General features: G+C 40.2%; 1 protein-coding gene across 1 annotated transcript; it reads left to right on the forward strand.

Moving 5' to 3' along the window:
• Positions 1 to 2,204: 2,204 nt before the first annotated feature.
• Positions 2,205 to 14,182, forward strand: ankra2 (ankyrin repeat, family A (RFXANK-like), 2). The gene is made up of 11 exons (XM_080743032.1): positions 2,205 to 2,293; positions 3,079 to 3,149; positions 3,992 to 4,074; positions 5,112 to 5,301; positions 6,646 to 6,804; positions 7,518 to 7,583; positions 9,146 to 9,243; positions 10,072 to 10,197; positions 11,552 to 11,618; positions 12,639 to 12,719; positions 13,991 to 14,182. The coding sequence occupies exons 3-11, from the start codon at positions 4,000 to 4,002 to the stop codon at positions 14,044 to 14,046; spliced, it is 918 nt and encodes a 305-aa protein (XP_080599158.1). The 5' UTR covers positions 2,205 to 2,293; positions 3,079 to 3,149; positions 3,992 to 3,999; the 3' UTR covers positions 14,047 to 14,182.
• Positions 14,183 to 17,222: the final 3,040 nt, after the last annotated feature.

Consider the following 17,222-nt stretch of genomic DNA (forward strand, 5'->3'; position numbering starts at 1 on the left):
TACATAATATAATGATTGTTTTTTACATTTTGAAGGAAAGCATGCATAGAAACATTGAAATAAAAGTCTTATGGTTGTTTTGTTATAAGCTATGATGTAAATAAATACATAAAAGGCTACTCAATATGGTTTACCCATAGTTAAATAATATATAGGCTCAGTTGATAATACCATTGGCCTAAAAGGCCTTGAAAATAATGCTTAGAAAGTAAATAATCAAGTGCAAAGCAATGGCATATAAGTGAATGCTGTTTTCACTCTGTACAGAGGGATTTGACAGATTCCAAAGAAATATTTGGAATAGCCCCTAAATCAGCTTAGTGTGTGGCAACTTTGACCAGTGAAGGGGAAAGCCTCTGAACCTTATAAATTCACAGATAATATCCACCTCAAAGATATAGATTTCACAATATTTTTACAACTTTAAGACAATTTTAAGCCACATGCTTGACAGTTTACCCCCCTTTTCCCCCATATCAAACATCTTTAAACCCATGTATATCTTTTTGTGTCTTCAAAATTTGATGAACTTGAACGCTAACATGAAAACCAATTCTCCAAAATGTACATGCATATGTATAATTTGGTCTATCGTCTGATCAAAAGTGACCTCCACACTGGGGGAGATTGTAGGCATGATCCATAATCCACGACCGTGATCCCTTAAACAAGTGTTAAGTTGGTGTTGAAGGCAGCATTGCAACATATTCCACTTCCAGTTCACATAGGATTAGAACCTTGAAGCCTGTAAAATGTTGGATGCATGTTTCATTGGAGCATAGGCCTATTCCTGCATATGACAACAATGGCAATTCCATTGCCCTTTTTTTGTTCATGCAATGCATGCATATATTTCACTCTGCACAGGTCATAATACTTATATAATATATAATAAGGTAAGATATAATATATCTTACCTGTTTTTCTTTCTTTTCTGTCCTCCTCTATTTCCCCTCTTTTTGGAAAGTGAAAGTGGGACCTTGAATGGCAATGAATTCAACCATGTTTTAGTACCTGTAAACCAAACCTGTGATGTGACAAACTGACAACAAAGTTGAAGTTGAATGTGGTAGGAGTCCAGATGTATTTTATTTGTTGAAAATGCAGAGCAATCAGTCTTTGGCCCTTCACATTTCTGCTGCAGAGTTTTGTTCTCAAACTTTTTCATGTCATAGCAATAAATTCATTCTGCCCCTAGTTGACTATGGAGTCCACATATGGCATTGTGATTCCCCAAATGCCTTAAAATTAAAGCTCCAAAAAGCCCAAAACAAACTGATAAGGATCATGCTTGACCTTCCTTCTCTGGCTCACCTTATCACTAAGTGTGCATGGGTGGCTCACGGTAGCTGACAGAGTACAGCATCTTGCAATGGGCCTGGAGTACAAGATACCTCTAAGATACCCATGTACCTGACAAAATAGAAACACTTCCAAAATTTCAAGGATGTCCACCTTTACAATTACAGCTCCACAGATCATGTTCAACCCATATTTGGCTCCAAAAAAGGTTCAAATTCGTTCTCCTGCTATAGGCCTAGTACTCCTAAACTTCCTTTAAAATCGGTCTGAAATGTTACTTACAGGTGGCTGCTACTCGAGACTTGTAAGCCCATACTCAGTACTCACCTCCCCTTTTCCACTGTTTATAGACATGCTTTCTTCCTTATGACTATTGTTTTCTTTCTTTTTCTTTGGCTATTGATGTTATCCTCTGCATAGTACTGTTCCATCTGTCTGTCATTCAATGTTATATGCGATACATAAAGTTTTCCTCCTGAATAAAAAAGCTGAAGAGATTATTAGGAGCAGATTTCTCCCTCCTGCTTATTAGGATCCCCTTTTAGTTGACCTTGTACCAGTGAACTGTACCGTAATGAAACTGTACCTTCCATATCTGCAAACTACCAATAAAGTCTTCAGTCAGTCAATCAATCAATCAATCAATCAATCAATCAATCAATCAATCAATCAATCAATCAATCAATCAAGGACCCCCAAATTAGGCTATATTCATAGGCTATATTAGCCAACAGATCCCCATTTGAAAAGATATGCCAGGGACCCAAGAAGATTTATTTGGGGTAATAATTGTTGTTGTTATTTTTATGACGATGATTATTAATCATATGTTATTAATTTGTAGTCAGGCACACGGAATGCAGTCTGGTCCTCGCTGCGCATGCGTACATCGACCAAAACAAAGAGCAGCAGACACTGGACAGCTCAGTGGTACAGACATATCTTTACAAAGATCTACTAGATCTCCATACAAACTGCAATGCCTTGTCGGGTAATAATTTTCCATGTTTTATAAGAGTGTGTTGGCTGATTCTTTTTGGGTTAGCGAGGGTCAGTTAGGTTTATGTAATATTAACTTGCAATGTTGACATCATGCTAGCTAGTGCAGCTTTCAGCTTAGCCATAAATTATAACTTCCAGCAGAGATCGCTAATAACGTCCGAATATTAGCGATCTCTGCTGGAAGTTATAATTTATGGCTACTTTCAGCTGGCTAAGTGGTCGCTAACTCGCTAACGTTGCACATTATCTGTAGGTCGCTTTAGCTGAGCATCTATTCTAAGTACATAACTGTCAATCAATGTAAAGCGTATGAAGGAGACAGTGGTTGTTCAATATTGTTTGGCTATCGTGAAATGTCTATAAATTCACTGCTTGGTTAGGTTTAGCTCACACGGTTTTGCACAAATGTAAACACAGGGATACTCTGTCTTAGTAAGTTAGTAGACTTCACAATACACAATGATTCATAATGACCATCATAATCGTGCACTATGGCTATTATACTTCCCTCCCCTGTGTCAGCACGTTCCTATTTCTGCTAAGAATGGAAAACTATACCCTTTGTATTGAAGTTATCGACTAAATCTCAAATACAGACCTGTAAATAAGGGTCTATTTGGAACTCTGGCCTTGATCCCACTTTGAGAACCGCTGGTCTTTATTTCTACTTGAATTGAGTTTGTCATTACAGGATTCTTTGCACGATCTGACCCTAACCCTAACCCTAACCCAAACCCTAACCCAAACCTGGTTGTTCTTGATTCTCTCTCTTAGTGCCACACTGACTCCAGTGACCAGTGACAGATCCACCCGGCCTCAGCATCTCTTACCAGCCCCAGCCCCTGGTAGGCCTGTCACAATTATTACATTGTCGCATAATTCCAATTCATTGACATCATTGTTTTGCATAAATTGTCACAATCGTTTCCATGTTCATACATTTTCAAACAACAATGGAAATAGCAGATCTACAGAAGCTTACAACATGTTTGTTTGTATTATAAGCTTGTAGATCTGCTATTTTCCGCTATTTTTACTTTTCTTTTTTTAAAGTGTAAAAATATTAAATGTGTCAGTAATTGCTTTGGATATTTAAGTTAATCTGCCATAAGCAGATTTCTTATTATGAAGCCTAAAAAAACGGAAATTACAATTGTATTCATATGTTCCTATCCAAGGCGCAATGCCAAACGCACAATTAAATCCTCAATCGCAATCATGTTTGTGACAATGAATCGTCGATTTAATATCTGCTATCGTGACAGCGCCAGCCCCTGGCCAGGGCCAGTGAGGAGTACGGTTGTCACAATTATTACATAATTGTCTAATCACAATTATTTGACATAATCGCGATTATTTTTCATAATCGTCACAATCGTTTCCATGTTGATACATTTTCATATATATTTTTTTAAAGTTATTTTCTTTTGGAAATAGCATGCGACGCGTTGTGAGCTTGTAGATCGGCTATTTCCACTATCAATGTAATTTTTTAAGTAGAAAGTCAAATATTTTAGTAATTCTTTTGTGTATTTAGGTTATGTGTCATATCTACTACCATGTGCAACTTCAAAGCCTACAAGCCAAACAGAAATGTAATTGTCAACGACAGAAACACAATTAAATCGTTAATCACAGTTATTTGAGTGACAATTAATCGTCATGTAAAATGTCATGATTGTGACAGCCCTAGTGATGGACAGCGAGAGGACGCCAGAGGACATGGAGGGCATCTGCGTGCTGCCAGACCTCACCACCATCAAGACGGAGGTAGGGAGGGGACCATAAGTGATATTACCATTTATCGTGATTAAAAAACACTAATCGTATCGTGGAGATTTACATTTAGCGTGAAATTATCCTCCGTCATGCACTGGGATGAGGGATCAATTCACCTTTTATTTGCCGAGCTGCATCTCCGGTACCATTTAAACCCTCTATTGGTATATCATATCCGGTACCATTTAAACCCTCTATTGGTAAAACATATCCGGTACCATTTAAACCCTCTATTGGTAAAACATATCCGGTACCATTTAAACCCTCTATTGGTAAAACATACTTATAATATACGTACTTGATACAGTATTTCTTTCACACTCTACCAAATCTCTTTGCCAAAAAAGAACCGATCGATCTACAGTACAAGCTCACAACGCGTCGTGTTGCGATGCGTTGTGAGCTTGTAGATCTGCTATTTTTGCAAAATGTTCCGCCCCAGGATAACGGATGTTGTGGGATATTCTGATTATCGCGATGATATTGTAAATCGCGATTTCTTTGGTCACAATAATTGTGACATGACACGTTAGGGGTGGGCGATATGGAAAAATACAATATCACAATATTTTCCCAAGCTGTATCACGATACACGATTTTATCACGATTCTTTTTCACGTTGGTTTTTATGGTTATTTTTCAAGGTACTTGACAAAAACTAGACTCTCTGGGTTCCTTTTGGGAGGTCTAAATTGAACTTTACAATTATGTAACTGACAGTATATAAATGAAACCAAATGGACCTGTTACGGGTCCATTTGGTTTCATTTGTATACTGTTAAGTGGAGACCTTGACATTTTAAAGTTTGAGAACTACTGATTCAGACCAAAATGTAGGTTAAAATTGAATTATGCAATGAATCTCTGTATTAACGATTAAACAGGATGTTTTACAAGGCTCCCTCAATTGTATCACGATATATACGATACCTCTGAAAAGGCATATCGTGGAGACATTGTATCGTCTCAGCGATAATTATCACCATATCGCCCACCCCTATGACACGTTCACATATCGTCCCATCTAGGCGGTGGGCGCCGGCCCGGACGACCCCGGCGGCACGCAGAACGTGGCCATGGGCATCAAGTTCATCCTGCCCAACCGCTTCGACATGAACGTGTGCTCCCGCTTCGTCAAGTCGCTCAACGAGGAGGACAGCAAGAACATCCAGGACCAGGTCAACTCGGATCTGGAGGTGGCTTCGGTTCTGTTCAAAGGTAAGCTTTAACGCTCAGGGGATTTGACGAGAGATGTACCGCCGATGCCATTCTTTCCCTTCCCGATTCCAACACCAGTAACGTGAATATCAGTCCAGGGTTCCCACGGTCATGAAATTCCTGGAAATATTTTGAAATTAGACAATTTTTTTTCCAGTACTGGAAAAGTTTTGGAATTTATCAAGGGTCCTGGAAAAAATAGCTATGCATTGTCTTTGGTTATTGATTTTGTTAATACATCTGAAATGACAAATTAAACATGGGCCAAATTGTCAAATATATAGAGGCTGAAATTGTGAAAACCTACGTGCTCACAACGATCTACATGCTCACAACGCCTCGCAACGCGAGGCGTTGTGAGCATGTAGATTTGCTATTTTCACAATAGAACCTCTTTTTTACAAAATTCCTCAACTCTTAGTGCTCGTCAGGGTGCCGGGTCCCCAGATAAAACATGATTATTTCGGGGTCACGGCCTGACAAGGTTGAGAACCACTGGCATACACTTCCTGTCTTTGGGCAGGCATTGCGCATAGGAGTAAGCGACCTGTTATTGAGCTGAGTTATTGTTATATAGTCCTGGAAATTGGGTTAAATATTCTGGAAAAGTTTTGGAAATTAATTCGTAAAAATGTGTGGGAACCCTGTCAGTCGACACCGAGTAAGGATGGGACGATAATCGTATCGTGAAGATTTTAATTTATCTGGAAATTACCTTTTATTTGCCGAGCTGCATATGCAGTACCATTTTAAACCCTCTATAATTGTTAAAATTAACGTGGAAATAACGTATTTTTTACCAAATCTCTTTGCCAAAAAATAGCCGGTCTACAAGCTCACAACGCGATGCGTTGTGAGCTTGTAGATCGGTAATTTTTTTGGCAAACCTTCTGCCCCAGGATAATGGATGTTGGGGATATTTTGATTATTGCGATAATATCGTGAATCTCAATTTCTTTGGTCACAGTAATCGTGACATGAAATGTTCATATGGTCCCATCCCTAATACCGAGTACAGATCCGATACCAGTGTGTAATTTATAAACAATTCTAGGACAGTAGTTCTCATACTGGGGTCCAGGGACTCTAAGGGTTCCATGATGGGGTTCATTTGTATCCATTTGTACACTCTTGAGTTATGGGGGTCCTTGAAATTAAAAGGTTTGAGAACCACTGATCTAGGAACCACCGTCCTCCTCTTCGTAACAGAGTAATCCTTAACTTGTTCTTCTATGTTAAAAGAAGTAAGGAGTCCGTGCTGGAGAACTTGTGATTTAATAACAAAATATATTCCAAGTAAGACACATGAACAGTTTTTTCCACTTTGTCCTTTTCTCCCCCCAGCGGAGTGTAACATCCAGACGTCGCCTTCGCCAGGAATCCAAGTGCGTCACGTCTACACTCCGTCCACCACCAAGCACTTCAGCCCCATCAAACAGTCCACCACACTCACCAACAAGCACCGAGGCAACGAGGTCTCCTCCACACCCCTGCTGGTGCACTGTGAGTAGACATCATGGCCCTCATTTATCAATGAAGTGTAAAAAACAGTGTATTTCTTCCCCCAAATGTTGCATATGCCAACGTTCAAGTTGCATTTACGAACACGTCCTAAATAGACACACCGGGCGTACATTTGATCTCAGCGTTGATAAATGCGCAGGCTGAAATTTAAACAACACGCCCTTAATTATTCTCGAAACGCCCCGATTTTACGACTAGAACAACCCGAATACGACCTAACAACGAAAGAAAAGCCAATAGAAAAGAGTTTACTCCGCACGCTTCAAGTTCAATCCCATGTCCACGTCCCACACCGACCACACACACACACACACACACACACACACACACACACACACACACACACACACACACACACACACACACACACCACCAAGCCCAGTAGCATTTTGGCTCACTGTGGAACCATTATTAGGCTACCATTTATTCTGTAAAGTAAGCTTGCAGTCTACATGGTGACACCACACCAGTCATTGTCACGAATGGAATATACTAGTAAGACACCTCAGGGTGACTTGCGACCTCAGGGTGACATGCGACCTCGCCCTTTACAAACAGTATATGCAGACATTTTTCTTCTGTGTGTGGTGTGGTGATGTTACTGTATATTTGACTGTACTTCAGTAGTGTAGTGACACCATGCAATATGTTAAACTCTCTCATTCATGTCTTCTTCTCCTCATCATCATCAGCCCTGTCTATTCATCAGCTGGCAGCCCAGGGGGAAATGGTGTTCCTGGCCAGTAGGATAGAACAAGGTAAACAGCTCTTTGTCAACTCAGATGTCATCTTGTCATTGAGAGTTTGACATCAATGTATGAAACCCGGGTACTTAAGAAGGGGAAAGCTAATACTAGGGATAGAATGCACCTGTTATAGGCCAGGCATTGACGCTAAGGCTTGCCCACCTGCCCCCGGCAGGTAAATAAAACCTTGGGGCAGGTGAAGTTTGCTTTCAGGTTGCCCGACCGGGCAAGTGCTCATTTTCGAGGGGACGCAACCGTCTATAAAACACCTGAACAAGGCCAGCTGTCTTCTGGTCTGTAGAATGTAAAACAAGAGCGCTGTTTACCTATAATGTGCTGTTTTTACGGTTGCTACACTTAAAAATCACACCTGTGTGAACTGAGCGGTGGTCATGGAGGCTGCGCAACAGCACTACTGTGTGTGTGTGTGTGGGGGGGGGGGGGTTCCTGTGTGTGTGTGGATGGTTTATGCCGAATATTCTCTATTGTGGTTGCACGTGCACAACTCTTTTAGCAATGTGAAAAGAAATCGGAGACCTCGTGATCCTCACAAAAAAAAAAAAAAAAAAAAAAAAATCAATTTTTTTTTTTATAAAAAAAATTCTAAAAATGCCTCAAATGTATTAGGCATGATCGCAATTGTGAAATTGCATGTGTAGCCCCATAACAAACAAACACATCTATCAAAATGTCAAAAATGGCTGTTTTGTCTGACTTTGAAGGCTTGTAACTCATGAATGCCTGAACGGATTTCCAAGCGGATTTTTTTGTTTGAAAGCTGTTAAAAAGTACTACACATATGATGCAAAAGAAATCGGAGACCTCGTGATCCTCTGTGAAGATGATCGCGCAACACAGTACAGCATGCTATGAGCAGACGGCTCCATGTATTGTGTGATTGTGATATGTCCGTGGATTGTGTATTTATCTGTGTCTGTGTCTGTATCTGTGTTATCTGTGTGTGACTGTGTGTGTCCTGATGCCTACTTTAACTCTCAAATACCTGGAACGCGCCCGAGTCGCGTTAGATTTTAACCACTTTAACCATTATTTTATGCTTTAACTTTAGAAAAATAGCAGATATACAAGCTCACAGCGCAGCACCGAGTGCCGCGCTGCGAGCTTGTAGATCTGCTATTTTTGAAAAATCGTGAAAATGAGTGCAAGTCTTTGAATATCTTTGACCTGATCTTTGACCCGACTTCTAAATCCTTCCTCTAAATCATGCTGTTCTCAAACCTTTTCATGTCAAGGACCCCCAAAATTACAGATATTTGGCCACGGACCCCCATCTCAAAATATGTTGTCCCAGGGACCACCCAGAAGTAAATATTTGAGTTACAAATGTTCGCTTTTAAGTAGATATATTCAAAGACTTGCAAAAAAAATCAATCATGATTTTTCAAAAATAGCAGATCTACAAGCTCGCAGCGCGGCACCGAGAGTGCCGCGCTGTGAGCTTGTATATCTGCTATTTTTCAATAGTTAAAGCAGTCAATAATCCTAGGCCCTAAATGGGTTAAGGACAAATAAAGCACCTATGGTTTGGATTGTGTCTTGTCGGTTTTCAACAGAGACAGTGATCAACCTTCAAGATGAGGAGGGCTTCACCCCCCTCATGTGGGCCGCTGCACATGGACAGATAGCCGTGGTGGAATTCCTACTTCAAAATGTGAGCGTAGAGAACTAGCGTTATCTTCTGGCCTCTATTGTCTTATTTTCTTACTTATGGTAATAATAATAATGAGTCAGACGTAAAAGGTGTTTTACCTTGGTACTCCAAAGAACTTTTCATGAACAAGTAACCCCTTAAAAACCATGTAATTGACTCAGTTTTTGCATTGGCTATTCAAAAATAACATATACAAGCTCGCTGTGAGCTTGCATGTGTTATTTATGATTTTCTTTTTTATTCTCGAAAGTGGGAGAACTATTATTAATTTAGAAGGCATTTGTAGAATCTGCCTTAGGGGTGGGCGATATGGAAAAATACAATATCACAATATTTTCCCAAGCTGTATATACGATTTCATCACAATTCTTGTTTCATGTTGGTTTTTATGGTTATTTTTCAAGTTACTTGACAAAAACTAGACTCTCTGGGTTCCTTTTGGGAGGTCTAAATTGAACTTTACAAGTATGTAACTCTGACAGTATACAAATGAAACCAAATGGATCCTTACGGGTCCATTTGGTTTCATTTGTATACTGTCAGAGTTAAGTGGAGATGCTGACATTTTAAAGTTTGAGAACTACTGATTTAGACTAAAATGCAGGTTTAAATTGAATTCTGCAATGAATCTCTGTATTAACGATTAAACAGGATTTTTTACAAGGCTCCCTCAATTGTATCACAATATATACGATACCTCTGAAAAGGCATATCGTGGAGACATTGTATCGTCTCAACGATAATTATCACCATACCGCCCACCACTAATCTGCCTCAAATGTAACCAAAATAGAAAAAGAAAAAAATATATTTTCCCCTACTTTTTAGGGTGCCGACCCGAACCTCCTGGCCAAAGGCAGGGAGAGTGCCTTGTCTCTGGCCTGCAGCAAGGGTTACACTGACATAGTGAAGATGCTCATTGACTGTGGAGTCGACGTCAATGAGTATGACTGGGTAAGTCCTGGGGATGGGACCATGTCACGGTTATTGTGACCAAATAAATTGCGATTTACGATATTATCGCGATAAACAAAATATCCCCAACATCCAACAACATTATCCTGGGGTGGAACATTTGCCAAAAAAATAGCAGATCTTCAAGCTCACAACGCGTCGCGAACGCGACGCGTTGTGAGCTTGATGATCGGCTATTTTTTTAGCAAAGAGATTTGGTAGAGAGTGAAACAAATGAATACGTTAAAGGTTAGGCATCGTTTTACTGATGTTAAGTTGAGGATTAGGTTTTGGCACCGTTTTACTGTGGTTACGTTTAGGGCTGTCACGATCATGACATTTTACATGACGATTAACTCATTGACTGCCAAGGCCCGAGTTTCCCGAGTTATTACAGTAGTCCCAGGCTGCCAGAGCCCGAGTTTCCCGAGTTGGAAGCCATTTTGAAAAAAAAAAAAAAATGTTTTTTTTTTTTTCAAAATTTTTTTTTATAAAAAAAATTCTAAAAATGCCTCAAATGTATTAGGCATGATCGCAATTGTGAAATTGCATGTGTAGCCCCATAACAAACAAACACATCTATCAAAATGTCAAAAATGGCTGTTTTGTCTGACTTTGAAGGCTTGTAACTCATGAATGCCTGAACGGATTTCCAAGCGGATTTTTTTGTTTGAAAGCTGTTAAAAAGTACTACACATATGATGCATATATGGTGCATGGGCGTGCACGATCCGTGCACTAAAAATTGATCCGTGCACTAGAAATCTAGGATAGTGGCAGTCTGGTACTTGGGGGCCATCTTGAAATGGCATTCAATGAGTTAATTGTCACTCAAATAATTGCGATTAACGATTTAATTGTTGTTGACAATTACATTTCTGTTTGGCTTGTAGGGTTTGAAGTTGCACATGGTAGTAGATATGACACATAACCTAAATACACAAAGAAATTACTAAAATATTTGACTTTCTACCTAAAAAATTACATTGATAGTGGACATAGCCGATCTACAAGCTCACAACGCGTCGCGATGCGACGCGTTGTGAGCTTGTAGATCTGCTATTTCCACTATTTTTTACTTAAAAAAAATATATATGAAAATGTATCAACATGGAAACTATTATGATGATTATGCAAAATAATCGCGATTATGTCAAATAATTGCAATTAGACGATAATGTAATAATTGTGACAGCCCTAGTTACGTTTTGAAATAAGGTTAGATTTCGGCATAGTTTACTGAGGTTACGGAATACCAGGTGAATACCTGGCTATACAGATCCTATAGCCAGCAGGGGCCCTTGGAGCTTGTTGTGTGGTGGTGACGCCGTCTGTCGTTCTCTCTGGGTTTCAGAACGGAGGCGCCCCTATTCTGTATGCTGTCCATGGGAATCACGTACGCTGTGTGGAAATCCTCTTAGGTGAGAACTAATGCCCCATTCATACTTTTATTGTGTGGCCATGTCCTCTGCCAATAGAGGGTATGCACGTCCACTGGGAACCGCCCCCCTAATCTAGACTGAGTGGCAAAACATTGAGCAGCATGGAGCATTGGTGTTTGGAAGTGCTCCTTGCACTCAACGGTCCTGCATGCATACCACCTGTTTCTAATTTGCACATAATGCAGGAGGCAGCAGGAATCATGTTGTGTTGTTGAAAACGAGTGCTTCCAAACTCTGACACTTGGAAAAATAAAAACCTGCACAGAATATCTTGACAGAAAGTAGCTCATAACATGCCTATGGTGGATTTTTATGAAACAAAAACTTTGCAGATAGAAAGAGGATAATTCAAGCTTTCAGTACAGCCGCAATCTTGGTGAGTTAACTTAGTTTAATACAATTAGATAGGACTTTTCTGTTTGGATGTATGGGCTGTCAATGGCAGAAAGTAGTGTTTTGCCACTCAGTAGGCATGTTCCCACATAACTTCCAGCAACAGTGATGTCACGCGCATACCCTCTATAACGGCCCGTCTATAAGCACACAACACACCGTGATGCATTTCCATTTTTAAGGTTTGGTTTATTCCTAGAATAACGCTTTTAGTACTGGTTAAGTGAAGAAAGACTACAATCATCTCTTATGGTAGCCAATAGCCATTTCTCAATTCCATATGTACTGTATCTCCAATCCATACAGTGTTTGCTTTGATTAGTCAATCCCAAGCCTCAGATTACATGACATTTACAGCGTACGCTGCCGTCACTAAATGTACACCGTCACGTTACTGTTCACATTGAGACGCAAAGTGAGATACATGTGACGCACGTAACTCACTTGGTGCGGCAAAGTATAAATCAGGCTCAACATTTTGGTTCCATCCGGAGATGGCTTAATGCATTATTATTGATAAAGTTGCTAACCATTATGGCTTTTGACAATGTTTAAACCATATGAATGTGTGCAGTAATTGGATATTGGCATTATTTTGGCTTGCAGAAAGTGGAGCTGACCCCACCATCGAATCAGATTCTGGATTCAATGCCATGGACATGGCTGTAGCTATGGGCCATCGGAATGGTATGTATGTTCAAACACCATAACCACTTACTGTAGAGCAGAGGTCATCGCCATGCTGGCTTGTGGTGGACATTTTTGTCAGAATAAAATTTTGCCACGGACATACAACATGAGTAATATTATCTGAATGACCATAACAGGTCTGTAACTCTTAGTGTACAAATGGAACCAAATGTATAAGGGTCCATTTGGTTCCATTTGCGCACACTCAGAGTAAAGGGGGTCCTTGCAAATAAAACATTTGAGAACCACAAGTTCTAATGGACTCCTGTGCCATAGAGTCGTTGAAAATAAGCGTCATACATATTCTGAAGAAAACCTGGAGACTAGACATTCAGTAATTGGGTATTATGATCAAAATAAGAACATTATAATAGTGTGTAAAAAATGAAATCTAACATTTGCCATGGACAAGGCCAGGTATTTGCCACGAACACATTTGTCTGTGTAGGGACATATTGATGACCCATGCTGTAGAGGTCTGCCCCCTCCTTTTTTCCCATCTACACCAAATATCTTTGTGCTGTTCCTACTAAAGGGTGCTCTTAACTTCAGCTCAACAGCGAGCTAAACTCCAAATTCCCCATAGAAAGAACAGAATTGTGATGTACAGTAAGATTTGTCCTTTTACTGAGGATTCTTCATCATTTGTACAGGTCATGGAGTAAAAACTGAAAATAAACAATACACAAAATACAACATCAAACGTTGTCCGGTTCAATTTACAATAGCTTGTAAATACAATCTGTAATACTAAATAACCATGAAATTGCCACATTTTAACATAACTTATTCTTCTTATTTCAATGCAACATGAAATTATGGCTTCTGCATGAATTATAACTTACGGCATTGCCTCCTGGTGAGGGTATGTAGACGGTAAGATGGAAAGCATCAAACTGTACACAGAGGAGAAAATGATGCACTCTCTGTGCTGCTTCTGACACAAATGCTGTTTGTGAGCCCACACAGCTGATTTCAGCAACATAACGGCATGCAATACAAATCACATTATAGAAAACATCCAATCTGCAAGGTCAGTTCGGGACACCAATTGTATCCAATCGGAGATCATTTATCTATCGGCTTCAATTTCATAGTGTTCCAGTTCCAATTCTGTCTCCACTTTTTTTGTTCCGTTTTGTTTGATCTTTCTGTTTTACTTGCTTATCCTGAATCGTGTTTGAGTTCTCTCAGTGCTGAAAGCCATTAATGTGAGATCTCTGTCTGTCTGTCTGTCTGTCTGTCTGTCTGTCTGTCTGTCTGTATAGTTCAACAGGTGATGGAGGCACACTTACTAAAGCTGCTGATGGGGATCAGAGAATGACAGCAAACTCTCACTGGAAGCATCGTGGCTCTTAACCAGGGTTCAGTTTGCTGGAGGGGGGGTCCATGCCTCTGCATTTGATACCCCCCTCTGGTCCGTGACTAGGATAGTGTGTGTGTGTGTGTGTGTGTGTGTGTGTGTGTGTGTGTGTGTGTGTGTGTGTGTGTGTGTGTGTGTGTGTGTGTGTGTGTGTGTGTGTGTGTGTGTGTGTGTGTGTGTGTGTGTGTGTGTTTGATAATTTCACAGTTTCAAAAGGTATGTTGCCCACCGTGGCAATTTACCCTAGCATGACTTTTTTTGTTTTATTCAAAAATAGTGAAAAGAGTACATCTACAAGCTCACGACCGCGTCGCAATGCGACGCATTGTTGCCTTGTAGATCTGCTGCTTTTGCTCTTGTCATACAGAGACTTTAGTGGGGTTTTCTTTTACAAGTCAAACCCTGGTCACAACTATGCTAGACCACTATGAAACTTGACTATGGGCATATTTTGCCATAAGCTAATATTTTGAAGGATTTGTGTATTTTGAGTCAGACAACTCACTAAGAGACATGGTGCCCTGTGTTGCCAATTTATAATTATGTTAATCCTTTAAAGTCGAGCAGAAATTAAAAAAGCCTTTTTTTTTTAGATGTAGATCAGCTATATTTAAATGTGGTTCATTTAGCCAGTTGCCATGTTTTTCCGACATTTTGTGGAGTGCATAAACTGTGTACACATCGCACCTTTCACACACTGATCTTGTGCTGGTGTAAGGCAGTGGTTCTCAACCTGTGGGCCGGGACCCCCTAGGGGGGGTCCCCCAAATTATTTTGATGGGTTTCCCAGATGATTAAGTTAATGTGCAACATTGTTTTCCTCACTCAACAGTAAACAAAATTGTCATATTAGAGGCAGAAATTGTGAAAATAGTCGGTCTACATGCTCACAATATATATACCGGTATATATATATATATATATATATAATTAAGAATTCGGCTATTTGGTTTTCCGCCAAGTGTTTCCTATATTCGGTATTCGGTTTCGGACAAGAATTTGCCTTTCGGTGCATCCCTAGCTTTTATTCAACCCAGCGAGGAGAAGGGAAACGCAGGGTAGCCTACATATGGTTCTCGCTTACGGACAGAAATGTGGCACTGACGCGGTGCGACCGCCAGGGGATAGCCGGAGAACTGGGAGGCGTCTTTTAAGACCAGGTTTGTTTGTTTACAACTGGTCACACGGTGCATTTCAGCTGCCGGTAAAAACAAGGTAAAACTCTGAAATCTGTGGCAGAGGCTACTAAATTAATTAATACCTAACAGTCACCAAAAGTAACAAAACGAAGGATTTCTGGTAATGGAAGGAGGCTATTCCATTAACACAATCACCGCCAAAGATGGGAGATGTCCGTTGTGTCAAATACAACGCTTAAACGCCAAAGCCCAGTACAAATTTCAGCTTTTGCACAGGAGACCCGGGTTCGGATAATAATTTTCAATTATGATTTGGGTAATAATCATTAAAGGCTTTTTAACATTTAGAAGAGTGCCTTGGTTTTCTCTTTCATTTGATCATTCAGTTCCCCACCAAAGAGCACCTTCACCACCTTTTTCTTCATTCTTCCGAGCACCCAGTTTTTTTTTCTTTCTGAGGAAAGTTAGTGTTGCTTTAAGCCCCGTTTAAATTCCAATCCAAAAAAAATAAAATAAATACAAAATTAATCAAAAGGCAAAATGAAATAAAAACCAAAACTATAATAACTTTGGTCTGGAGAGGTGTTCTCGGACGCAGTCTCAGGGGAGCTCTGAGAGGAAGCCGTCTTCACTTTCTGTCTTTTCAGAGGAGTAGCCTGACGTTTCCCTGTGGCCCCTGTGTCTCCTTCCTCCTCTGTTGAAGAGACTCTGGAACCCTTGCCTGTTGACAGGGATGGGTGATATGATTTCAAACCAATAATCACGATTTCAAACTTTTGCCTCGATTGCAATTAACAAACAGTTATATACAGATCCCTCATGAAAAATGTATCAATATTATGTTAAAAAGCACCAGATGACATAGCATTCCAGATGACAGAGCTTGTATATCTGCTAATTTTCACTGGTTAAAGCATTCAATAATTCTAGGCCTAAATGGTTTAAACCAGAAATTATAATATGTAGCACTAGAGGAGAAGAGGGTTCTATTCTACAAGCTCATTGTCAGATTTCATCACCTTTCTCTTTGGATACTTTTTGGACACCGCCTCAGGGGAGCTCAGAGAGGAAGCCGTCTTCTTTTTCTGTCTTTTCAGAGGAGCAGCCTGACGTTTCCCCGTGGCCTCAGTGTCTCCTTCCTCCTCCGTTGAAGAGTCTTTGGAACCCTTGCCTGTTGACAGGGATGAGCGATATGATTTCAAATGTGGTTAAACAGTGTACGATTCTAACTCGGTTAAACAGTGACTTACTCAAACATATACAGAACAATATATGCAGCAAAATTTGACTTTTGCATCCACCGATTGTTCATGATATAATAAAGAAAATTAAATCTACAATAAAAATATAATATAGCCTACAGATAAATATAATCCCGTTCATTTCAGTGAACGGATCATTTAGTTCACGGTAATGATCCGTTCAAAAGATTTGTTCAAATGATTCGTTCATAGCGCGATCGTCCCGTAAAAAACACAATCGCGGGAGCGTCCTGTCTGCCGGCCGGGGCTATTAGGGGGAGGGGCGGGGGTGTGAACAAAAGTGTGAACGACCCATTTCAGGGATTTGAACGAATCGTTCACGAGTCATGCTAATGATTCGATTCTTATGAACGAATCACTCATGAATGACACATCACTAATATATATATATTTGACAACGCCTCACAACGCCTCGGCGTTGTGAGCATGCAGATCGGCTATTTTTATCATAGAACCGTGTTACACAAAATTGTATTCCTCAAGCCCTTATCAGAGTCTGCGGTGAAGAGCCTATCACAGCACATCTTAGGTGTAAAGCTTTCCACCTACAGTGAGTAAACAAGTGGAGGCCATCATAGTCAGTCACGGTGAAGTCCTATCACTGTGACTGACTGGTCTAGATCCACCAATCAGTGAACGGGGTGATGGGTCGATCTGTCTGAAAGTAAAAACAGAGAGATGTCGGGGTTCGCAGTGGCTAGCTCTTCACCGCGAGTAATGACGCAATGTGGGGGGG

This window comes from Nannobrachium achirus (assembly GCF_963921795.1).
Source record: "Nannobrachium achirus genome assembly, chromosome: 15".
Classification (NCBI taxonomy): Eukaryota; Metazoa; Chordata; class Actinopteri; order Myctophiformes; family Myctophidae; genus Nannobrachium; species Nannobrachium achirus.